General features: G+C 44.0%; 1 protein-coding gene and 1 long non-coding RNA gene across 4 annotated transcripts in view; one reads left to right on the forward strand and one right to left on the reverse strand.

Moving 5' to 3' along the window:
- Positions 1-1,501: 1,501 nt before the first annotated feature.
- LOC128324397 (uncharacterized) lies at positions 1,502-26,553 on the reverse strand. Of its 2 annotated transcripts, XR_008306835.1 has the most exons (5): positions 26,326-26,553; positions 26,069-26,176; positions 9,814-9,922; positions 9,590-9,661; positions 1,502-5,555 (listed from the first exon to the last, which is right to left on the reverse strand). It is a non-coding gene; the product is annotated as an uncharacterized LOC128324397 (long non-coding RNA). The 2 variants fall into 2 exon arrangements; XR_008306834.1 differs by having other exon boundaries at positions 26,069-26,553.
- The window catches only part of TSPAN2 (tetraspanin 2), a 103,131-nt gene continuing 102,757 nt past the window's right edge, over positions 26,522-26,895 (forward strand). Inside the window, exon 1 of one of the 2 annotated variants that reach the window (XM_053248927.1) lies at positions 26,522-26,793. In XM_053248927.1, coding sequence (XP_053104902.1) covers positions 26,725-26,793 — 69 coding nt within the window. In that variant the 5' untranslated portion in view covers positions 26,522-26,724. The remainder of the gene's footprint in view (positions 26,794-26,895) is intronic. The other variant, XM_053248926.1, reaches the window with a different exon arrangement.

The following is a 26,895-nucleotide window of genomic DNA, read 5'->3' on the forward strand; positions in this document are numbered from 1 at the left end:
CTTCATCACATTGACAAAAAGAGCAATTAAAATTAAAATTCATGACTAAAACCAAACCACTTTGGGGTTGTTTTTAATGAAAGGTGGTATATAAATTTAACAATAAATGTTTAGAAGTATATACTTTCACCCCCTGCCCAACCTACAATTAATTCCAGCTTATTTTCAAAGGGCTTCAAGTTTTATTTACAAATTGCTTGGCAGCACCAAAGTAATCGCTAATTGCTCCTAATGATAGTTTTACTTATTGTTAAATTTATATACCACCTTTCATTAAAACATTCTCTGTTCATCTGATTTTCAGTCTGGTTAATTAAATCGGTGGAGGTTTAGACTTTCCTGATGGGCTGAAACAGCTAATCCATTTTGATGATGACATATAATTAAATTAGCTTGCATTACATAGTGAAAAAGTCCAGGAAGGGAGAGATGGGGGGACGTGGAACCCAAGGTTCCACATCCCCCCCATCTCCACCTCCCTGAACCTTTTCAGTTAAAATGTGGTTAGATTATAGGGGAGGAAGGACTTGAATGAGCAAAAAGGGGAACTGGTTCAGGCGTTCAGGAAGTTGTTCAGAAGAGGGAGTTGTTCAGGAAGTTTGCTCCGGTGCGTGTCCTCCACTCGACGCATGCACGACTGGTGGCGGGGCGGCGGGGCGCGCCGGGGAGTGAGAGTCAGAGACTTGGACTACGAAGACGCCACGGCGCCCAGTGCTGGATGAGCAATGCCAATGGGGGGGGCCCGCCGGGACTGGGGGAGGGGGACTGCTCTGCAAAAAATAAAAAATAAAAAAATAAAAAAGAAATTTTTTCCAGCAAATCAGCGGGGGCACTTTTTGGCGCCCCCTGCCAAGTGGCGCCCGGGGCATGTGCCCCCCCACCCCCCTATAGTTATGCCTATGCTGGGGAGTGGTGCCTTTTCCCCTCCCACCCTGGAACCTAACCCCTTTTCCCCATAGCTGTAATGCTTAATTACTCATGGTTCTGTTACTCATGGCAGTAGGTGAGGAATGAGGCTCTCCTTTATCATTAAAAGCGAGACTGAGGAGATGGGTTTTCAGGAAGGCCTCCAAGGAAAACAGTCTAACATTCTAACCACTACACATCACTGTCTCTCCTAATACATGTGCATGGCTGGCTCACCATGGGTAGTGAGTCAATATACACAGTGACCAAGCAACTCTAGCTCAGTTGTAGAGCACATACTTTACATGCAGAAGGCCCCAGTCTAAAGTAGGGATGTGCACAGAACCGCGGCGGGGCAGTTCGAAGGCGGCGGGGGTCTCCCTTTAAGAGCTGGGGAAGGGTGTACTTACCCCCTCACGCTACTTTCCCCCCACCAGCATCAGCTTTTTTAACAGCACATCGGGGCTGCAGCATATCTCCTTGCTGCCCCGTTGCCCTCGTCTTCCAGATATGACTGGAAGTTGCTGGCGCACGCTGGTGCACGCTAACCCGCGTGCACGCACGTCACGCATGCACACATGCCCGTGCCGGCAACTTCCGGTCATATCCGGAAGATGAGGGCAACAGGGCGGCAGGGACGTACGCTGCTGCCCCAATGGGCTGTTTAAGAAACCGACGCCAGTGGGGGGAAAGCAGCGGAAGGGGTAAGTGCACCCTCCCCCCGCTCTTAAAGGGAAACCCCTGCCACCTTTGAACCAGTTCCGTGCACATCCCTAGTCTAAAGCAGCTTCATAAGTTCATCTGTGTTAATTTCAAACGGATTTCCAGCATCCAGTGGTTGAGTGAATCAGTTCTAACTTTAGGAGAGTTAGAACTGCCCCATAACCTGCCCCATAACCAACCCTGCCCCATAACCTCTGAAGGAAACCTATGTGTGTTCACCAGCAATCCCATAAGCTGCAACCTCAATTGAATGAGGTTGCAGCTCCCAAAATAGCTGGTGAACACGGTTACGGTGCCTCCCCCTTCAAACAAATGGTGCTCTAAGCAAGTTCATTGAGTGGAAGGAGATGAGAGACAGCGGGGGGGGGCTTCCTCCCCGCTTTTCCTTCTGTAAGCATGAGCACTGCTTGTGCTGATAAGGCCTGAAGAGAGCTATAGGTTCCCTCAAATGCAGGATACTGATAGGTAGTTTCCTACTGTACATGTCTTCACCATAGTGTGCAAATAACTATACAGGCAGACAGATATGTTTGTGAATGTACTGTACACAGAAGCCCTGTTCAGGCATTATAAAAACTGGGAATGCTATTCTCACACGCCCATTCTCAAAAGCACACTCTGAAGCCCCGCCCTGACCCTGGCAGACTCTGAAACTCCACCCCGCTGAAACATTGCCCCTCAGGTTTCTGTATTTGTCTACAGAAACAAATATTGTACTCGCTGACAGATTCTTCCCATGATCCGAATGGTGGGGCATCCCAGCATTCTGCATCATGGGAGAATTTATCCACAAATACAGCATTTGTTTCTGTAGACAAATGCTGTGACAGCTGGGGGATGGTGGTGCTTCAGAGCACATCAGCACCAAGGCAGGGGCTTTGGAGTGTGTCCTTAAGAATGCTGTACATGACTACAGTGTCCCCACTTTTTTTGTAATGCCTGAACAAGGCTAGATTGTAAGTGCATTGGACATGACATGTGAATAGGGCTTTTATGTGAAGCAGTTTGAAGACTCTAAATGTGCTTCATAAAGGCTAGATGTTGTTGTTGTTGTTGTTGTTGTTGTTATAAACCCAGCTCCTAGTTCTGTAGCCTGCCCCACCACTTTCTAATGGAGTTGTCCTTCCCATTTCTGTGAGAGAGATCTGGCACGGAAATCAGCCCCAACACAGCAAGAATCAGCTTTGTAGTTGTAGAGCTGTGAACCTCACACATACAGTGAGGATTCTGTTTAATAGTTGGCAGCTACCCCAGCACCTTCAAACTCAATGCTCATTAAGGTCAAGTGTAAAGGGAGTTTGTTCACGGAAAGTTTTCAGTGCAACTATGTTTCACTATATTCTTGTAGGAGAAACTGCTCTCGGTCTCTCCACTGAGCACAGGGTGTTGATTTAATTTACCCACCCTGCTAAAAAGTGCAGCATTTGCCATTAGCTGGGGACTAATGGATATATAGGTTGTTGTTTTTGCACTTTTTAGGACCATCCTAAATAATGTGGGGGCGGGGGGCTTTTATTGTTTATTTAAAGGTCTGGTTATCCATGTCAAAGAAATACATTTTTCCCCCCACAAGTGAAAGCTATATTGAATTCTTAAGGCCATAAAGCAGTTGATCTCATGATTAACATTGGGCATGTTTCCCCCCAGTGGTTTCTGTATGGCCCTTTGTCTGTTCTTCTTTGCCGAGTTCTGGATTAGGAGCTAAACAGGAATGGGACTCTACAGAAGGAAATTGTTCAGGTATTCAGCTTCCCAGAAAATTTCCCTATGATTATACAGTCTTTTTCATATATACACAGAGGTTTCAGACTACTTGTGTTTATTTCTCAGGAGAACCGACTCCCTAGTTCTACACAGTGAGTGACTTTTACTAAAACAATAAAGTGAACTATTTACTAGGTATGCATATCAAAGAGAAAATCATTTTCTTTACAAAAGGGTGACAGTTATCTTGTATTATAACATTGCCATAGTTATATTGGGTGACATTAATAAGTAACCCCAACAAATGTGCAAAAAAGAAGCAGTGTTTGGGGGGCTTTTTTGCAATGTAAACTTTGATATATACAAAAGTAGACCTTAAACTTTACTGAGAATTCCACCCCCAGTGACTCAATAGAAATCTGAGATAGAGGACTTGTCTGCTCCCTACTTTGCACTTGGTGAATGGACTAGCTAAATATTATGAGCACAATCCTTGATTTGGTGCATCCCTGAAAATAGGCTAAGCACCACATCAAATCATCATTTATGCTAGAAGGAACATAACTCATGGTGTCTATAGTTCACATTAAAAAATGTCTCATGTTGTGTTGCAGCCCAACACAATCTGTGTTGAAAAATAAAGTGGCTACATATGTACAGAGGGGACCTATACAGTGAGCCAAGGAAGACTGGAAGAAATCTTGGAAGAAAGAAACGCCTGGCATTGGCAACACTTATCTCTTTACATAATTCTGTTCAGTAACCGACTGGGACTAAAAATCAGCCCTGGCATTAAGGGAGAGAGGGGTCCCCTTATCAGTGGGATATGCAGCCTCTTGCCCTCCCCAGCAGCCCCCCAGCAGTGTCACATGCTTTGCATGCATGCCCCCCTCACCATTGGTGGCAATGCTGCTGCCACCAGCACTGCTGCTCTGCCACCAGCGCTGCCTCACGGCACGTTGCCAACCAATCAAATGCTGATCAACTCTTTCCAAGTGGCCCTGGAGCACATGCATGCCTTCTATTCCCAGCTGCTGGCTCTGAGGCTGCTTGGAAGAAGATGAGTGGTGCCTGAGCTGAAAGGTGCTTTCCAGAGCCCTGGGGCAGCCACAGAGAAGGCCCAGTTCCAAGTCACCAAACGAGCCAGTGGCAACTGTAACCGGACTTCCCCAGATGATCATTTATCAAGATCATCTATTAAGATGATCACTTAAACACCCTGGACCCAAGCCTTACAACTTGGTAAGGTATTATTATCCCCCAGTTGCAGATGGAGAGATGTGGCAGAGTGGCTTGCCTAAAGCCAGCTAGTGAGTTCATGGCTTGGAGGAGATTCAAATAAAAGACTTCCTGATCTCTAACTCAGTCTCTTAGCCTCTACATTACACCAACCTTCGGTGTCTGTGTGATGTCTGGCAGCAGCACTAGAGCTGCCAATCATTATTTGAAGCCCAAGGGACCGCCTTCCAAGTGGGATTCCTGAGGAAGGGGCTTTAGAATGGAGCAGAGAGTGGCAGTTAAACTGTCGAACCAGTCGCTCTCAGAGTCAAAAAGGGCTTGGATGAGCCAATGACAAGGACGGTTAGGGCGAGGGATAGGATCTCTAGGGTGGGTCTCTGGGCTGGATACTGGGAGGTGGTTAGTAAGTTGTACACACCAGTGTATGAATGTTGGATGTGTATGGTATTTACATGGATCTTCAACCAGGGTGTTTGTTTCCAGTAAAAAGGCTAGGAATCAGGGAACGCTTGTTTTATCCAACACTTGCACCTCGGTAACTTATAAGTCTAACCTCTGTTAAAGTACTAAGTTTGAAACATTGTTATAGAAACCATTATGCGTGTAAAGCCCTGCTTTGGTAGAGAGAAACCTTTAAGCTACATGTACATCAATAAACTTGACTTTGTTTTATTTTAAAGTGCACTCAGAGTCCTGTGAGTTATGCTTCTCCCCACACAGCCCTCAGCTACACTACTAGGGGTTGTCAGGACAAAAACCTAAGCCAGAAGAGCTTGGTGGTGGCAGTGGAAGCTTGATAAAGGGAGGAAGAGATTCTCAGTAAAATGGGTCCGCAAAATTATAAAGTTTTTAACCTCGCAAGTTTGGGGAACAGACCTCCCTCATTAGTAGTGTCTCAGAGTGGTGAGCAGGGTACGGCTCCCCACAATGGTTTTCAATCACAATGGTTCACCAGGAAGTTCACAATAATGATAAAACAGCCACTAAAAATAAGAATATACAGTACATTAAAATAATTAATATAAATATGCAATCAGTGATTATGCAATAATACAAAGCAACCAGTGAGGGGTTTGTTTTCATTTCTTAAGTATGACACAGACCTGTACTCCTACAATCAAGGCATTTTCCATTCATGGAAAGTGCTTGCACTTGGTTTCCACAGATTTCCTTCAACCCCCTCAGTCCCCATCATTCCTGAATGTGGGGCAAATCCCTTGCTCTTGTACCATTTTGCAAGCTGGTCTTGTGGTAGCAAGCATGACTTGTCCCCTTAGCTAAGCAGAGTCCACCCTGGTTGCATATGAAAGGGAGACTAGAAGTATAAGCACTGTAAGATATTCCTCTTGGGGGACAGAGCCGCTCTGGAAAGAGCATCTAGGTTCCAGGTTCCTTCCCTGGCATCTCAGGATAGGGCTGAGAGAGATTCCTTCCTGCAGCCTTGGAGAAGTCACTGCCAGTCTGTGTAGACAATACTGAGCAAGATGGACCTATGGTCTGACTCAGTATATGGCAGCTTCCTATGTTCCTAACCCACTGGCATAATATCAACATTCCAAAATGTTCAGGTAATATTAAGCAAAAAAAAAAAAAAAAGTGCAATGAAATAGCTAGGATTTTACTCTATCACCACAACCCAGGAGGGAGGCAATGTGCCAACTTGATTTGAAGGGTTAGGACATTCTATAGTTTACCTCCAGGGCATAAAGAGAACACTCTGATCATAAAAGATGGCATCCTGTACCTACAAGGCCAAGGACTATTTCTTCTGATCCTTGTAGAAGTACAATAAACCTTTCCCCAAAGGTGTGCCTAAATTTTTGTGGGAACTCAAATCCAAATCTGCCCGGAAGCAGAGACTAGGGCAGAAGGTGGGGGGGGGAGAGGTAACTCCCCAAAGAGCGCACAGATTCTCTGTGTGGGGTCGGCTAGTATATTATATTTAGTTAAACTGAATAATATTCAGAAATCATCTTCAGTGTAACGCGAACACTTTCCACAGTATTAAATTCATTATTTGTTTATTCATTCATTCATTCATTCAATTTATATACCGCCCTTCCTAAAGTGGCTCAGGGTGATTTACATTAAAATAAAATAAAAAACATAATAAAACAAAATCAGAAAACATTTAAACCAGATTAAAAAATAATTAAAATTAAAATCCAAACTAGATAACATTAGAAGCTAGACTAAAAAGATAGGTCTTTAAGGCTTTTCTGAAGGCCTCCAAGGAAGATATTTATATCAATAAGATATTGATATAAATATCTGATATAGCAATATCTGATATATCTATTCCCACACTGATCAAATATGTTTATGCAGTGCTAGGTTTATCAGTCTTGAGGATGGGGGGACAGTTTCTGGGTCTTTAACAACTGCATGACAGACTGATATTTAGCAGAGGGAGAGCAACTGTCCCTATCCAACCCCAACACAGCATCTTTCCAAGGGCTTTTACTGGTGTCTACCTTCTTTTTCCTTCTAGATTGTGAGCCCTTTTGAGACAGCAAACTATCTTATTAGGCTTGTTCACTCGACTGTTAAATGTGTAGGAAAAGCATTCTGCCCAGGTTCAAGAGATGTGAGCAGTCCTGATTTTCAGTCATCTGTCAGCAGAAAGCAAGGTAGGAGGTGGGTGAGTGATCATGTGTAAGGCCCATGCTGGGAAGGACAGCTTTTCTTTCTACCTCATTAAAAAGCTGGGTATGGGAGGTGGGCAGGATGGAGGCATCCTACCCAGCACCAGCTTTGCACATGATCACTCCCCCACGTCCTACCTTGCATTTTGCTGACAGATGACCAAAACCCAGAAGTGAACACAGCTCCCAGATCAAGGTAGAATGCTTGTCCTACACATTTAACCATTGTGTGAACAAACCTATTATTTATTTTTCTGTGTAAACCACTTTGAGAATTTGTTAAAAAGTGGTATATAATTCATCGTTGTAGTATTGCACAAGTGAAGTTTCCTTTACACTGAATCAGCCTGCTGAGAAAAACATTCAGCCACTGATTTTTGGCTTCTTCGGATGCTGTTAAAGTCACAGGAGTACTTCCATCCCCAAATGCACAACTCTCCTTAGACTATTTTGCATCTGCAACTGAGAGCATATCTGTATCCTGCATCTGCCAAGCATGCCTCTGGGTCTTCAGTTCTTCTCCATACTGAGTTTCTTAATCCTCATTCTCTGCAGACTATCGAGGGTCCTTCCTTCAACCTCACCTATCTCTAGTTACCTTTTGGGATGCCCCGTCTGTATGTGCCTTGCCATAATCAGAGCCCTAGTACAAACACGCACACACAAGCTCTGGCTTCATTTAAGCCCGCTGAACTCTTCCCCATCAAACCTCTAATTACCTTCAGCATTCAATTATATACAAAAGCTTCATTCTGCCAGACACTGAACATTTGCAAAAACTATTCAACCCAGACAAAAGACACCATCCCTAACTTCACATCAGGCCAGTGCAGAGGGAAAAGCAATCAATTTCTAAATAAAATTTACTTATAACAAATTTTGATCCTTACTTACAATAATCACATTTGGATGGAATGTTTTGATATTATTTCTCAATGCTGTTCAAACAATATTTTGACCAGTGGTCTAAACATATTAATTTACTTACTATAATAATCACAAAACATATTCAAGGTGCCAAAGAAGTCATTTGTGTAGCAGTCCCTGATTCATAACTCAATATTTGATTAAACACATTCTTCATTCTCTCTCAATGCAGTGAATTTATATTGCCCCAAAACATGATGTGAAAAATCCCATTATGTATTTAGTACATGTATTTCCCATCTTTCTTCCATGAAGGATCATCTGATGGCATATATGCAGCTCTCAGACAGTCTCCATGATGCAGACAGTGACCAGAACCAGACCTGCTTAAATTAAGCTAGTTTGCTGCATCATGCCTGCAGATCATACAGATTGTCCTTGTTCCTGGTATATTTCCTCTTTTTCTTTTTCTTCCTCTTCTGAGGGTTAATAGCAGATATAATCTCTGCTAGGCATAAAATCCACTAGCTGTGTTTTGTGAGCAGATGAAGTTTTCATATTGGAACATAGAAGAAATAGGTAGCTGCCATATACCAAGTCAGACCATTTGTCCATCTGCACTTACTGACAGCTACTCTCTAAGGTTTCAGGCAGGAGTATCTCCCAGCCCTACCTGGAAATGCCAGGAATTGAACCTGTTAACTTTTGCAATTGCATGCGAAGCAAAAAGATGCTCTTCCACTAAGCTACAGCCCCATCCTATTGCCATTGGTCCTGCTAGGTGTGTATATACTGTGTGCCAATGACACTGGCTGACATTCTGCTGTGCTTGGACAACGAACAAAATTACAATAATGTAAGCAAGTTGTGTAGCTGCACAAGGTCATGGGAAAGTTGAGCTGTTCTGCAAAGGTTCCTTGCCAAACAAATAAGGAAGCAGTTTCACAGCAGGAGGCGTGTCACCTTGTGGTGCAGGTGCTACCACAGCATTAGTCAGGAATGCAAGCACCTGACTTAGTGCATCTGGCTAGCACAAAATCTTTGCACGAGCACAGGGATACCCAAACTGTGGTACTCCAGATGTTGTTGAACTACAACTCCCATAATCTCCAGCTACAATATATTGTGGCTGAAGATTGTGGGAGTTGTAGTTCAACATCTGGGGTACCACAGGTTGGGTAGCCCTGGACATAAGAAGAGCTGTGCTGGATCAAGCCCAAGGCCTATCTAGTCCAGCATCCTGTTTCACACAGTGGCCCACCAGATGCCTCTGAGAAGCCCACAGGCAAGAGGTAAGGGCATGCCCTCTCTCTTGCTGTTGCTCCCCTGCAACTGGTATTTAGAGACATCTTGCCCCTGAGACTGTAGGTAGCTTATAGCCACCAGACTAGTAGCCATTGATAGGCCTGTCCTCCGTGAATTTGTCCAAGCTCATTTAAAAGCCACCCAAGCTAATGTCAATCATCACATCCCATGGAAGAGAATTCCATAGATTAATTACTTACTGTGTGAAAAAGTCCTTCCTTCTGTTGTTTCTAAAATTCCTGGCCTTCAGTTTCATGGGATGACTCCTGTTTCTAGTGTTGAGAGAAAGGGTTTAAAAATTATCTCTGTCCACTCTCTCTACTCCATGCATAATTTTAGACACCTCTATCATGTCCCCCCACATCTTTTCCAAACTAAAAAGCCCCAGATGCTGTAGCCTTGCCTCATAAGAAAGGTCTCATACCCCGATCATATTGGTTTTCTTCTGCACCTTTTCCAGTTCTACAATGTCCTTCTTAAGATATGATGACCAGAACCATATGCAGTACTCCAAATGTGACCAGACCATAGATCTGTATAAAGGGCATTAAAATATTAGAATTTTTTATTTTCAATTCCCTCTCTAATGAACCCTAGCAAGGAATTTGCCTTTTTCACAGCTGCCACACACTGAGTCAATACTTTTAATGAGCTGTTCATCATGACCCCAAGATCTCTCTCCTGGTCAGTCACTGACAGCTCAGACCCCTTCAGTGTATATTTGAAATTGGTGTTTTTTGCCCCAATATGCATCACTTTACACTTGCTTACATTGAGCCACATTTGCCATTTTGTTGCCTACTCACCCAGTTTGGAGAGATCCTCACAATCAGTTTCGGATTTCACAACCCAAAATAGTTTAATGTCATCTGCAAATGTAGCCACTTCACTGCTTACCCCAACTTCTACATCATTTATGTACAAGTCCAAGAGCACCGGTCCCAGTATAGATTCTTGGGGGACCTCACTTCTTACTTCCCTCCATTGTGAAAACCGTCAATTTATTCCTACTCTCTGTTTCCTGTCCTTCAACCAGTTACCAATCCACAATTGAAATCCACAATTTCCTGTCCTCTTACCCCTTGACTGCTAAGTTTACTCAAGAGCTTTCGGTGAGAAACTTTGTCAAAAGCTTTTTGGAAATCCAGGATACTATGTCAACCAGATCATCTTTATCCACATGCCTGCTGATACTCTCAAAGAACTCCAAAAGGTTAGCGAGGCAAGGCCTGCCTTTGCAGAAGCCAAGCTGGTTGTCTTTCAGCAAGGCCTGTTCTTCTATATGTTTAACAATTTTGTCCTTTCCATCAATTTACCCAGCACAGAAATTAAGCGAACAGAAATTAAGCGAATTTCCCAGATCCCCCCTGGATCCCTTTTTTAAAATTGGAGTTACATTACAGGTGAAACTCGGAAAATTAGAATATCGTGCAAAAGTCCATTAATTTCAGTAATGCAAATTAAAAGGTGAAACTGATATATGAGACAGACGCATTACATGCAAAACGAGATAAGTCAAGCCTTAATTTGTTATAATTGTGATGATCATGGCATACAGCTCATGAAAACCCCAAATCCACAATCCCAGAAAATTAGAATATTACATGGAACCAATAAGATAAGGATTGTAGAATAGAACAATATCAGACCTCTGAAAAGTATAAGCATGCATATGTATTCAGTACTTGGTTTGGGCCCCTTTTGCAGCAATTACTGCCTCAATGCGGCGTGGCATGGATGCTATCAGCCTGTGGCACTGATGAGGTATTATGGAAGACCAGGATGCTTCATTAGCGGCCTTCAGCTCTTCTGCATTGTTTGGTCTCATGTCTCTCATCCTTCTCTCGGCAGTGCCCCATAGATTCTCTATGGGGTCAGGTCAGGCGAGTTTGCTGGCCAATCAAGCACAGTACACTGTATACTTTTCAGAGGTCCAATATTTGTTCTATTCTACAATCCTTGTCTTCTTGGTTCCATGTAGTATTCTAATTTTCTGGGATTGTGGATTTGGGGTTTTCATGAGCTGTACGCCATGATCATCACAATTATAACAAATTAAGGCTTGACTTATCTCGCTTTGCATGTAATGCGTCTGTCTCATATATCAGTTTCACCTTTTAATTTGCATTACTGAAATTAATGGACTTTTGCACGATATTCTAATTTTCCGAGTTTCACCTGTAGCTACTTTCCAGTCATCTGGTACAGAGCCTGATTGTGGGGGAAAGTTATATATTTTTGCTAGGAGATCTGCAATTTCACATTTGAGTTTCTTCAAAACTCTTGGGTGGATGTCATCTGGCCCTGGAGATTTGTTAATTTTACTTTTTCAAGACAGTTTAGAACATCCTCTCCCATCACCTCAAATTGGCCCAGTTCTTCAGCCTCCAAGCCTGAGAAGCTCAGATTTGTAACTGAATCTAGCTGATTTGGGTGATTTGGAGACAAAACAAATCACCCCTGTAGTCCATTGGCTAGATTTGGATCCAATTTGAATTGTTTCAAGATTCAGATCCCTCCTATTAATTTCCACAGATTCCCAGCTTTCATTTAAAAACAAAATAAAACTAAGCTCTAGCCCTTGTAGAAGTGGAGTTATGGAGCAAAATGTGTGGTCACTATTTTTCAAGTGTTTGGATTCCTTGGTGTATAATAACTTTCCTTCAATGAATCCCTATGAGGATTCATTACACATCTTCAGATAGATAAACTTTATTGCAGTCTTTGACCAGTACAGAAGCATGAAGAAAAAAACACGTCATACACATACAGTATAACAACAGCATAGCTTTACGAATATACAGCGGCATGATAAATTATTCCACTACAGTGGTCATTAGTTGTTGTCGTATATTCATTGCTATTAAACAAAATTTAGCCACATTATGGGTAATGTAGGCTTGATGATCCGATAAAAGAAATAAAATGTATGCTTCATCTCCTCTGCTTGCTAGATCCTTAATCAAGGGTAAAATTAATGATTCACGCGAATCCCTGTAAAAGTTACAATATAATAAAACATGACCCACATCCTCTATGGCCTGTGTACTACAGGGGCAGTAGCGTTCTGAGTAGGGAGTTCCATCATATCTGCCATATAGCACTGCTGAGGGCAACACATCAAAGCGGACCAACGCAAATGCTCTGCGATATTTGGAAACTATTAGGGCTTGGTGCTAAAGGCATATCTCCATAATTTAAGTTGTTTTGGGGCCTTGCTTAACTCCTGTTGCTATTCAGTGTCCAATATTATTTGTGCAACAGCCTTTTTTGCTTGCTCATGGCCCATGGATTGCAGCACTTCAGGGGAAAAGCCACAAGAGGTGAGCTTTTCTTTAACAGCTGACTTCCACTGCATCTGAAAACTGTCTTCAAGCATCAGTGGGGTCAGGCCCATTGGTGAGAACACCACCTTCAACCAGTAGTTAAGGGAACTAATCCACACGCGGGTTTCCACTCGTGTGACTCCCAATTCCAGTCTTAATGCTATATTGGAGACACATTTTGGGGCTTGCATAATTGATCTTAGGTTGTATTGTCTCTATCCAGGTAAGGTAGGAGTAAGGGCCCAATTGAGCACCATATAGCAGCTGTGCCGCTACTTTTGCCTCAGATAGTTTCAAAGCTGCTGGGACATATCACCCTCCCTTGGTATAATAGTAAGACATGACGGCCGAGGCACTCCCCTGTGCTACTTGTGAAACATAATTTAGGTGTGCATCTCTTCGACCTGAAGAGTTAAAAGCTATTCCTAGATAATTAAAACAGTGGACCTGAGCTATTTTATTACCATTGATGTACCAGCCATTGTCTTTAACTCTCCTGGCAAAGTAGTTTTGGTAGTTTATCAACAGCTTTTCCTCCTCACAGAATTGTGCAAAAGATTCAGAGAGAACCCCATCTGCAAGGACTCTTGGTCTCTATCCCTCCACCCTGCGAGATCTTCCTGGGAGGGAGGAGGAGGGAGAGTGAGGGGATAGCCGAACCACCTGTCCACTCAGAACCACATTCTGAGTTTAGGGTAAAATTTGTAGCTCATGCCGATGATGTAACATTACTGTTATCGAATGAAAATGAAATCTCTGTAATACTAGACCTCTTCTGGGAATATGACAAGATCTCGGGCTCAGAATTAAATGCTGACAAAAGTGTATTTGTTAAATGGACCCTGGACGCCAGCAACTCTCGTACCTACCCATCTCTGAATGTAAGAGCGAAGGGGCCCCAGAGTCCAAACTGAAGTGGGTAGATACAGTGAACATTTTGGGGACTGAATATGGGATTAAGGAAAAAGTCTGGGGGGAAATTGGACAGATTGGGAAGAAAATGTAATGCTTAAAATCACCATGTGGAAAAAATGGAGCCTCGCCACGTACCAGAAAGCGGTTTACATCCGGACTTACCTGATACCCCCGGTGCATAACCTGGCGGTAGTCTATCCTCCCCCGCTCGATCTCCTTCGGAGAGTTGAAAGCCAGATCTTCCGTCTAGTATGGCACACAGCGTCCTTCCCTTTGGCCCGTGCGGTAGCATTTAAGGAGGTTGAGCGGGGAGGCCTAGCCCTACCTGCCCTGCAACCCTATTTTGTAACTGAATTCATGTCCTACAATTTTGGAAACTGGATTTTCGTGAATGTCCATAATATGTCCAACCTCCTGCAAAAAACCTGGGTCTCGCTTTTCGCTCTGCGTCGGCGCAAGTCAGCATGGGGCATAGCATGGTGGGGGAAAGGATCTTTCAATGGTAATATCACACAAGTATTAAAAAGAGAACACCCGGACTACTTGAGAGATTTGTTATTCACACTTTAAAAATGGAAGGTTGAACCGGATCTATTTAAAGGATCCTCCTCAGTTAAGCAGCTAAGGAAAACAATTTATGGAGAGAATCTAGAAGTGGGTATCTTAAAACCCGATTTAGAACGTAAACGCTACAAACACCACACTTCATAGTACTTGTTGCAACCCAATCACCCTATCGCTCTCTTTAAGGAGAAAAAAGTCCCTTTCCATGTATGGGAAACAAGGTGGCGCTTATACTATCAAGTACTACCACTTAATGCGGCTAAGCCATGGCTCCCAGAGGACCAGCAAGAGTGCCCTAAAATCACCTGCAAACAGAAAGCTAGTAAGCTAGGTAAAACATTCAGGGAAACCCACTCATATTTCTTAAAAGAGTATGTGGTAGCCAAAAGAGTGTGGCAGGGAGTAAGCAAGCTGTTATAGTGGCCTGATTTGGAAAAACAGACTTGGGAAGAACTAACCTCGGGTTTGAGCAATAGTACCTCCTTTCGAGGTCCCAGAAAGAAACCTTCAAGGAAACGGGACGGAACAGGTGTCTTCATACTAGGGAATTGGAACGTTCCCCTTCTCGTAATCAGGTTAGTAAACCTGTATGTCATTTATGCAATGCTCCTGCATAGGAATAGGGAGGGAAGACGCGACCAAGAGGTTCATGCAGATGAGACAGTAAATCTCTTCTGGAAAAGTTTGTATTGTTATGTGCAAAGAGACAAGTGTATCTCTTCTAAACAGCAATGGGACAAATTGTGGAAATGGATGTCGGACGTAACCCCCCCCCCCAATAACCTGATGTGCCTTGAAATCCCCCACCCCCGAGTACTACCTGCATATACTTCATAACCTTGTGGGTTTCCAAATCCTTGTGTGTAAATCTTTGTAGATATATGATGTACAAACAACCACTTTGTATATAATTGTGCTTTGGCAACATACTGTATGCTTTGGTAGTTTGTTGGTTCAATAAAAAAAATCTTGTCCTATCTTGGAGATGCCAGGGAGGGAACTTGAAACCTTCTGATCCTCTTCCCAGAGCAGCTCCATCCCCTGAGGGGAATATCTTACAGTGCTCACACTTCTAGTCTCCCATTCATTTGTAACCAGGGTGGACCTTGCTTAGCTAAGGTGACAAGTCATGCTTGCTACCACAAGACCAGCTCTCCTCCTATGACAGTGCCAACTGTCAACTGCCATGTGTCAACTACACCCCACACCCACCCACAAGGCAATGGGGTACTACTCAGTTTATGTTCTAGGATTTTTTTCAAGTGTTTAGGCTCTTTGGTGTCTAATAACCTTTCCTCATAATGAATCCCTATGAGGATTCATTACACACCAAAGAGTCTAAACACCTCAAAAATTCCTAAAATATAAACTGATTACCCAGCGGCTTGTGGTTTGGGGGGTAGTTGGAACATGGGATGCCACTAATTCCCCACCCCCACCTGCAAAGCAGTTGGGTAAAAATGAACAGAAGAAATGAAGACACCAAAGAATCTAAACACTTGAAAAATACCTAAAAAATAGAGCACCGCAGTGCGCGTGTGTGTGTGTGTAGTTGACACATGGCAGTTGACAGTTGTAACTGTCCAGTGATAGTCAACATGAACAGAAGAAATGAAGGTGTATAATGAATACTCATAGAGATTCATTATGAGAAAAGGTTATTAGACACCAAAAAATCTAAACATTTCAATATAGCCTTAAAATTAAAATGAGTACCCCACTGCCTTGCAGGTGAGGGCAGGTGGGGTGTAGTTGGCACATGGCAGTTGACAGTTGACACTGTCCAGTGACAGTCAAAATGAACAGAAGAAATGAAGGTGTGCAATGAATCCTCATAGGGATTCATTATGAGAAAAAGTTATTATACATCAAAGAATCCAAACACTTGAAAAATAATGACCACAAATTTTGCTCCATAACTCCACTTCTACAAGGGCTAGAGCTTAGCTTAAAAAAAAGAAAGAAAGCTGGAAATCTGTGTTAGGGTTAGGATATGGTGATTCCAATTATTTCCTATGGCAGAAATGTTCAAAATCAGTAAAAACTAAAATAATTCATTAAAAATCAACCAAATGTCCCATTGCCTTGAAATTTGGGTGGTAGATGGCACCCATGGGGCCCGACCTACCACCCAAATTTGGTGCCCCTGGGACCTTGTTAAATGGTCTGAATGGATCCAAATCCAAATACAATCAAAGCAAATACAAATCAAATCTGGGGCAATTTGTGGGGGGTAGATTTTGACACAAAACAAAACTGGAGTGATTTGTTTTGGGCATAAATCGAATTTAAAAAATCAATTTGTGCACATCCCTACTCTCGTTGACACCTCTCTGATTTGCTTCTCCAACTCCAGGTCACTCTCAGCATTTTAATCCAGAGGGTGATAGCACATCCCTAGTAAACCATCCTTTCAGTCTTTGTATAGTCACCCATAATGATTCTGTGGAGGACTCTGATCTTCCTAGGTTTTCAAACTTGTTGGATTCTATCCTTTCTTTAATATACAGAGCTACTCCTCCCCCAATCCTCCCCTTGCTGTTCTTTCTTTAGAGTTTGTATCCAGGAATAACAGTGTCCCACTGATTCTCACCATTCCACCAGGTTTCCGTTATGGCCACTATATCTATGTTTTCATTGGCAACCAATCACTCCAGCTCACACATCTTGGCTCAGAGGTTTCTGGCACTGATATTCAGAGTCTCTTACCTGGCATTGGTGTGCGCTATCTCCCTTACTGTCACTTGACTTTTTTGACCAGCTGTCATGCATTTCCATCTGCTCTACTCCTGGTTCTTCTCTGTCCCCTACTGGTCTAACTGAAATGTTTGCACCCTCACACATTAGGGGATTTTGCTTGCCAAACCTGTTGGCAATCCCCCAGGTGTCATTTTAAAAGCTGCTCTGTGACCTTTTTGATTGCATTCCAATGGATTGTCCATGTTTCCTCTTCCTGGACCTAAAAGGATCCTGCTTGGCAGTAGATTCTTAGGCTAGGACTTACTGACCCACCTGTTGCAAAACAGGGAAAGCTAAAACAACCTCCCACACACCCCACCCCACCTTTTGCCTTAGTGATGCAGAAGATGTTGCAGCATACATACTGAAGGTCTTCTCTTAATCAAAACAAATGATAACAGCATTTGCAGTGATTAAATAAAATCTAGTCTTAATGGGGTGATGGGAGTTGTAGTACAACAACATTTGGGGATCCAAGTTTGAGAACCCCTGCTTTAAAGGGTCTGCGTCAATAATGTAGTTGCAAATTCAGAAGTTCAGGTTCTGTTAGAGGTTATTGATTTTTACCCACAATAGGTAAAACAGCACAGCACTAAGGAATGAGCACACACTCCAGTTACAGTGTAGGTAGCAGAGGATGGTTGGGATATTGCAGCTATTTAGAGGAAACACATGGAGATCCTTGTATGACTAAACACTAAATATTTATTGGTTAAATACACTTAGATAGGAAAGACTTCTATCTAATCTAAAGGACTACATAGTGGATAGGTAAGGAGAGAGAGAGAGATGTTTCCATCTGCTCTCTAGGAGGAAAGGAAGGATTGTGACAGCACAGGAAGTGCTGCAGAGTCAGTTCAGGGGTCATAGAGTAGGGACAGATAGGGAGACCCTGACTAGACGCTGAAAAGTACCGGCATTCTGTCCCCATGCATCCACCCCTCCACTACACCCCTGGTCAAGATACCCACATCATTAACTGGTTAAACATTAGCAAAATCAAAAGGTGACCTCCGTTTAAAATGATCCTAAGACTTTTTCCTTTGAAGTAATTTCCCCTGTGTTCAATATGGCTTATTCCATAGGCATAGGGTCACAGCTTAAGTGTAACAGCATTTTGGATTAGAACTGCCTTTTAACTGACCCTGCTCCTATATGTTTAACAGCTGTTTGGCATGCAGACATTTAACAGGTGAAGCTTTTCCCATCCATGCCAAGAAAAACTTTACCTTCTTAATTTCTACATGTTCGGCAGTCAGCAACCATATGTTGGCCTACTTCTGTTCTTTCCGATTGACTTTCTACAGGAGAACGGCCCTGATCATTTTGCTCCATGGCTCAGAGTTGCTCCAGAGTTCTATCATTTGTATCAGAGTTGTATCATTTGCTCCACGGCTCAGAGTTGCCTTCCATTCTGACATACCCCTACTGGCATCCAAAGTTTACCACCTATGAGATCATGGATGTGTCTTGGGGAGGCCAGCTCTTATCCAAATATTATCGGCCTGCACAGCGAGAATAGACATCTATCTGCAAGATTTCTTGCTCAGGGTGAGTTTGATGTGCATCACCCTTCAATAACTCAGTACTTGACTTCACTGGTGCTCCCAATTTGAGCAACATCTTGACATTAGCTTTGCAGAAGGAACCACACTCTGCAAAACTCCAGAAAGATCCAATCTCTATGGAGAATAAGCTAAAATATGGGGCTGTTCGAAGCTTCAGGAGCCTATTTGGCTTCAGCCCACTTCTGTTTGAATCAAAGCACCATCTAGTTGGGCCCAAAGCAAACCAGACCAGACCAAACCCTTTGCTCCTCAACTCACCCCCCAATCCTAAAAGTACGGGGGGTGGGCCAAGAGGAGGCAGGAGACAAGTCACTTGCCTGTACCTCCATCCCCAGTGGCAAGAGAACAGGCAGCATGTTCCACAGCTTGTATTTTACCACCCTTTATTTGCCCGGGAGTCCTGGGAATGACACAGGTACTTCTGAGACCTGTTGACTTTTCTGAGGCTAAAGCCATAGTGAAGCTTCACAAGGCCAAAGGGTTCAGCCCAAAGCAAAGCAGAACCCACCCACCCCCATGGGTCCAAATCAAAGAGGAGACTCCTTAGAAATTTATTTTTAATGGACTCTTCACTGCCTTCCTCTCCTTCTCCTGGCCTCATATCTGCTGCAGAAGAACATTAAGGACATGTGTAATATTGTGCAGCAGATTAACAGAGGACAGGAGACTATAGTTACAAGGTGTAAATAACAGCAGAGCCAAATAATACAATGGTATCAGCTTTGTGAAATACAAGAGGGCAATTCATGCTTGCTACCACAAGACCAGCTCTCCTCCCCTTCTGTGGGTTCCAAAGCAAGCTTCTGTTCCAAGCTTAACAATTTTTGTCAGAGCTATAGCATGGTGGGATTTTTAAAAACCCCGCAATATGTTTCATTTGGAAAAGGCAGATGAAGGGATATCCAGGCAAACCAGTTTAAAATTAGCAAACAATCAGAAAGGATGCTAGGCTAGCTCCATTCTTCCCCAGCACTCAAGTATTGTGAGCCATTCTGGGAGCAAGGGACATTTTCCTGAGAACTTGTTTGGTTGAAAAACAATATATTTCCAACAACCACGGCACTATCAAAGAACAAAATCAATAACACCCCACGCGCACACACACACCCCTCCTTTTCCCTTTCCACAAAGAGGAAAACGACTCATTGCATGTTAGAAGAAGATAACTTCACATGGGTCATCAAGACTTAGAGGGAAGAACCCAATCATTTAAAATTATTTTTTTTAAGTTAAAAATAGCTCAGGCACAAACACTCTCTCACACACACAAACACACACACACTCTCCATAAATGTGGGAAGCAGAAAGAAAACAAATCACACACAAAAAACACACAGATAAGAGTTGTTTGTTTGACTTTCCTTTCCACTTGAACAGCTTGCTAACTCCCAGTCCTAACTACATTCAGTTGTCGAGCGAGGGAGGAACTCAAGAAGCCTCTCTGCTGTGGCTGCAGCATCTGCCACTCTCCTCCACTCTGACTGACCTAAGAGAAATTGGGAGTCACAGAGAACCTGCTTGGGGGGACTGCAGCTTACATTCCTGGCTACGGGGCTGGAGAGAGGGCAAGGACTGGCCTTGGTAGCCCCTCACAGGCTGTGGGCCAGGAGACACTTGTCTCCCGTTATCTTATTAATGGTACTGTATGCCCATGCTGCCACCAGCCTGCCTTTGCTGGGCAGCACCTATCCAACTTTATGCCACCTGTGCTGGAGTGCTGCCCCATTCCAGCACAAAAATAGGCTTGCCTTAAAGGGGCTGTCTGTCATCACTAGGATTGGATAACTTGGCAAGGTGGTTGCCACTGGACAAGCTGTGAGCAGCAAGCACAGGGAGGGCAGGAGAGGTTGGCAGGCAGCCCTCAGAGAGACCTACAGCCCAGGGTGTTTGTCTCCCCTAGTTCAGTGGTGGCTACTCCACTGCTTGCATATCAGGGGTGAGACTAGATAGAACTATTTTCTTAACATCTCATTGTTGTATGGGAAAACACCCAACCACATGAACCTTTACCTGACATTCAATGAGAAAAATCCAGGCACAGGTTTACCAATCCATCTGCTTTTTGTGGAAATTAGGCCTCGACAACAAACAATATATTACATACAAATACAGGCAACGGCAGCCCAGCATCACTTTTTGAAGAGGAAAGGGTGCCTCCAGAGTAGGCAATCAGGATTGGAGCAGTGGATGGGGCTGAGAGGGTGCTTAGTCCTTTCCCTGGTGGCCATTTTTCCATGCCAAATCACACACATACACACACACTTCCAGTCCCCACACCCCATCTCGGCTTTCAAATGCATGTTTGCAAGAGTGAATTGCAATGGTAAAGCATGTTGTAAATAAAATAGGCTAGATGAATGATAAATTAGCTGAGTGAGGAAGGGGCTTCATGCATTACACCATTCCCTGCCCCTTCCTCTCATATGGGTTTGTTTCATTCGCTCTGAGCCATGTCTTGGGTTCCCAGATGTTGTTGGACTAAAACTCCCATCATCCACAATGGTCTTTGGGATTGTGGGAGTTGTAGTCCAACTACATCTGGGGACCCAAGGTTGAAACCCCCTGCTCTAAGCAAACTGCTACAATAAGACCGCACTCTGAAGAAGGCAATGTGCCAAAATGCATTGGTATCCTACAATGTAGGACATACCACAAATCACCTTTTTTTTACTTTGAGTATCATTATGAGGTTCTGACTTCTCCTTTTACAAAATTTCCTTTCCCTTTCGGGACTGTTAGTATTTTTGGTGCTGCCTCTTCACCTCTCTTTTTCTGCTCCTCATATATGGTGTGTTGTTTTTGCTTTCTTCACTCAACAAAGTCATGTGATCTGCCAACATGTGGAGAGCAAACAATTAAATCACTACAGAAACTAAATTCCATAGCCCAAAGTACACTGAGCATCACTTCTAGATTTTATCTGGCCTGCCTGGGAACCTAAAGAACAGCTTTCTAAAAGGGCTTCTTGTGTCCCGGGTTCTCAGCTCCCCTGGCATGGCAACAACTGGAAAAACAAATCACAACAAAACACAGCCAGTGGCAACAATCTTGCCTACACAGGTGCTGACAAGTCAGACTGACAACCACAAGAGGTTCCTCCCCCCACCCACTGAACACAAGCAGTAATTGAGGATACCCAGGGCTTTCCCAGGAGGTGTGGTTCGGGGAAGAAGCCAGTTGGCAGGGCTTTATTTGGAAAAGGACAGGTGCTGGGAAGGCTCAGACATGTTTGCGACTGAGCCATGCCTTCTCTGACCTTCAAAGCCTTCCACAATCCACACTAATCCTATTATTATTATTATTATGCATTTATATCCCGCTCTTCCTCCAAGGAGCCCAGAGCGGTGTACTACATAATTTTAATTTTCTCTTTCACAAAAAACCCTGTGAAGTAGGTTAGGCTGAGAGAGAAGTGACTGGCCCAGTCACCCAGCTAGTTTCATGGCTGAATGGGGATTTGAACTCAGGTCTCCCAGGTCCTAGACCAGCACTCTAGCCACTACACCACGCTGGCTCCACACATCCTAGATGTGTGATGGTGGGAAGGGACGCCTTATATGCTCAGAGGCACTCTCTTCTAACTTTCAAAGTTATCCAAAATTAGTTTGGAGCCAAGAGCTGAGAATCTTTAAATCAAAAGAATATAACCCTTTAGTTACTGGACAACTAGGCACCACGATTCCGTGATGATGGGGAGGAAGAAGATACGAACCGGCTTCCCCTAGTACAGTTCAGCTCGAGTGACCTGTTCTTGATTATATTACGAAACATCTTCTAACACTAGAAAGTTGTGGATTGTGCCAGGAGACCTGTTTAGCAGATAAACTGGACCAAAATTGAACAGATAACGTATTACAAATATCTGGGAGTTATTTTTCATGCTACTAGTAATTGGAAGGCACAAGTCAAGCATGTCACAGAGAGCACACAAAGGAGTGTTACTACCATCCACGGATTTTTTTGTTCTAGTGGCGGTCAGTGTATTCCTTCAGCTATTAAGGTGTTTGAGGCAAAAGCCTTAGCCCTATTGTTACATGGCACCCAGTTATGTGTTTACCACAATTTTGGCAATTTGGAAGTGGTTCTATCAAAATTTCTGAGATCTATTTTCTCTGCTGCACATTGTGTGTTTAATGTTGCTTTGTGCCTGGAGGTGGGATTAATGACCGTGGAGGTCTGAGCTTGGCTCTAACTTTTAAACTTCCACTTAAATTAATATGTTTTCCTATGGGTCTCCCTCCTGTCCAACATATCTTGATGGTTTTTACTCTGGCTGGAGAAGGGCCCTTGTGGAAAAGCTTTCATCTTATGCGTTCTCCCCAGATTTCTTGATATCATTGAGTTATGACAATGCCAAAATGACTCTTAGACAGCATATTCTGGATACAGAACAGCAAAAATACCTGAGTTTGGTGCCTAGGTACTGTAGTCTAGAGCAGGGATTCTCAACATTGGGTCCCCAGATGTTGTTGGATTTCAATTCCCATAATCCCCAGCCGCAGTGGCAATGGTTGGGGTTTATGGGAGTTGAAGTCCAAGAACATCTGGAGGCCCAACATTGAGAATCCATGGTCTAGAGCAGGGCTGCTCAACTTCGGCCCTCCTGCAGATGTTGGCCTACAGTTCCCATAATCCCTGGCTATTGGCCACTGTGGCTGGGGATTATGGGAGTTGTAGTTCAAAAACAGCTGGGGGGCCTAAATTGAGCAGGCCTGGTCTAGAGGGTGCTAGGATTAACTTTAGGCCAGTTAATTATCTCACCAACCTCGTAATTCTGAAACACCAGAGGGCATTTTCAAGGGCATTTTCAATGGTGCACTATAACATTCTACCTTCGGTTTTGCTTGAGGGCAGATATCAGAACATTCCACTCCCTGAATGCACATGCCCTTGCAAAGCAAGTTTCATGCTAATAGAATTTTAAAAAGAAAATACTAAAAATCCCTTGCAAAGTGAGTGAAGTCAAAACAGTGGATCATGTTCTTTTGCATTGTTCTTTTTACCAAGACATTCAGTACACTTTTATTTTGCCCTTTTTAGAGAATTTGCCAGACAGGTCTGTGGAATTTTATGTTTCTTCCCGCCTTTCAGATCAAAAGCCTAACAATGTATAATGTAGGTTAAGAAAAGCATAAGAAAAGCCCTGCTGGATCAAGCCCAAGGCCTATCTAGTCCAGCATCCTGTTTCATTCAGTGGCCCACCAGATGCCTCTGAGAAGCCCACCGGCAAGAGCTGAGGGCAGGCCCTGTTTCCTGCTGTTGCTCTCCTGCAACTGGGATTTAGAAGCATCTTGCCTCTGAGGCTGGAGGTGGCCAGAGATGCTCTTTCCCCCAGACTTCTGGGTGGAACTCCAGGGCCTCCCTACCCCTTGGGGGGCCCTAAATCTTTTTTAGTCTGTCCTAGGTGGTCTGGTCACTGTGCCACACGGCCAGCTCGTGTTGCACCAGGCGGCTGAGCTTGACTGTGACCTGAGCTGGGCGGGCGGCTGAGCATGACCTCTGCTTTAGAGATGGGGGATAGTGGGGAAATAAATATGTGGGATGGGACCATGTTAGGTTGCATGTTGAAATGTTTCTGCTAATGCATATTTGCATAAATATACCTGTTTTATATTCTTATATACTTATGAATTCAGTTGCTGTTTATGCCCTCAAGCACTCACACAGTATTTTTGTGTGTCATGGTGTTTATGTGTAGGGGGATGATGCTTAACGTGCAGGGCGGGGGGGCTCCAAAGGTCTTTAGGCCCAGGCTCCAAAATTACCTAGGTGCACCTCTGGAGATCACCCATAGCCCTCAAGTTGCCATTGATAGACTGGTCCTCCATGAATTTAAAGCCATCCAGGCTAGTGGCTATCACCACATCTTGTGGCAGAGAATTCCATAGGATAAGTTCCTTTTGTCAGTCCTAAATTTCTTGGCAATCAGTTTCATGAGATGACCCCTGGTTCTTGTGTTATGTGAAAGGGAGACAAATTTCTCTCTAACAAATTTCTCCACCAGGGGTGTAGCTAGGGGAGAGGCGGCCTGTGTTCACCCCTCTCCCAGGCGACCCCTCAGGGTGAGGGAGATAATGAAGAAATAGGGAGGCTTGGAGCTGGGGGGCCCTCAGGAGCTGGGGGGCCTGGGTTCTTTGAACCCATCCACACAATTATATCTACACCCCTGTTCTCCACAGCATGCATGATTTTAAAGACCTCTCTCATGTCTCCCCTCAGTCGTCTTTTTTCTAAACTTAAGAGCCACAGGTGTTTTAGCGTTGCCTCATAAGGAAGGTGCTCTAGGCCCCTGATCATCTTGGTTGCCCTCTTCTGCACCTTTCCCAGTTCTACAATGTGCTTTTTGAGGAACGGTGACCAGAACTGTACGCAGTACTCCAGGTGTGGCCGCACCATAGTTTTGTATAAGGGCATTATAATATTAGCAGTTTTATTTTCAACCCCCTTCCTAATGATCCCTAGCATGGAATTGGCCTTTTTCACAGCTGCCATGAGTTGACACTTTCAATGAGTGTCCACCACGACCCCAAGTTCTCTCTCCTGGTCAGTCACTGATAGCTCAGAACCCATCAGCGTATATTTGAAGTGGGTGGGTTGCCCCCAAATGCATCACTTCACACTTGCAAACACTGAACTGCATCTGCCATTTTGTTGCCCACTCTCTATGCCACAGCCTGTAGTATTCAGCAACAACTAACTGAAAGTAATTAATCCCAGGTACTAGGTCTGTTTGATTATTTAGTTGATTGTTCGATATATATTGTATCTATGCCGACTACATTTTTCTTGTATTCTATGTGATTTAGTGTATTAGCAGCTTGTCATTGACCATAATAAAATTCAATACAATTCAATATAATACAATTCAATCTTATAACACAGTCACTGGTATTTCACTCAGGATTCAGTTTCATTGATTTTAGTGGGAATTAATCCTTAGTAAATGTGCATAGAACTGTAACCTCAATTGCACCCCAGAGATTTTATCTTTCTTTTTAAATACAGCCTTCACAGATTGCTACAGTGTAGCGGCCAGTGGGGGCATTCTAGTCCTACAGCACATGGAGACAGTAGAGTCCTGCACTGGCAGAAACAGGATTGTACCACTTCAGACGGCAAGTGGCAGAAAGTCAAAATCAGATTTTTCAGTGCTTCCTTACATTAAACACACACGCAACTCCTCCTTACGAGTAGAAAAGTAACACTGCAAGGAGTGGGTTAGGTTACATCACCCCCTAATATGCAAGCATTCCATTTCAAGGTAAAGGTTTTCTTTCTTTCTTTCGTTCTTTCTTTACAATGGCACAGCGGGAAATGACTTGATTAGCAAGCCAGAGGTTGCCAGTTCGAATCCCTGCTGGTATGTTTCCCAGCTTATGGGAAACACCTATATCGGGCAGCAGCGATATAGGAAGATGCTGAAAGGCATCATCTCATACTGCACGGGAGGAGGCTATGGTAAGCCCCTCCTATATTCTACCAAAGACAACCACATGGCTCTGTGGTCGCCAGGAGTTGACACCGACACTGGACGACACACTTTACTGTACTTTACATTAGTAAGTACCTCCCACCTAGAGTCCGATGCAGTACAGTCCATTCTACCTCCTCAGGAGTCCACCATCTCATCTTGATGCGTGTGTAAACCAGGCAGCGTCCACATTAATTCTGGGAACTAAAGAAAGAAACAAGACGTCATAAACAGAGACGGGGCGTGGGGGGGGGCAGGGCTGAGTTAAATTGTGGGGAGGGCTTTTAGAACTGCGCCAGAATCTGTTTCTAAGACCCGATCTATGAAATAATCACAATAAAAATGATGTTGACCCTGTAATGATATTGACCAAGTAATCACAATAAAAATAATGTTGACCATGGGCAGAGTGCTTTCCCCCATAGATTTAGGTTGAAGGAGCAAGTTTCGGGCGAGAGGGTCCGGTTCCCGTGGAAGCTGGAGTCCCGACATCTCTCTTTTCAGAAGTAGCCTCCTGACGCCTGATCAAAAACACACGCACTCTCCCAGGCGGTTCACCAAGCAAACCTCGCAGCCGCCGGCCCCACCCGGCACCTGCCTCCTCCTAGAGGGCCCCGCCCTAGCCCCGCCCCCTCAGCCCGGGAAGCGGCAGCCGGCGAAAGCTCTTGCTTGCCTGCCTGCGAGTTATTTGCAAGGATCTTGTTGATAGTGCTGCTGCGGCTGCTCCTACAGCTACAGAAGGAGGACCTGCCATGGGGAGAGTGCAAGGAGGGATGCGCTGTATCAAGCTCCTGCTCTTCATTTTCAACTTCATATTTTGGGTCAGTGCAAAGTGCCCGGTTTGGAGGGTCAGGCAGGGCTGGGAGGAGGGGCATAAAAGGCGACGGGGGGCTGCCGAGCTGCGAAAGAAGAGATCGGTAGTC

This window comes from Hemicordylus capensis, chromosome 4, assembly GCF_027244095.1.
Source record: "Hemicordylus capensis ecotype Gifberg chromosome 4, rHemCap1.1.pri, whole genome shotgun sequence".
NCBI lineage: Eukaryota > Metazoa > Chordata > Lepidosauria > Squamata > Cordylidae > Hemicordylus > Hemicordylus capensis.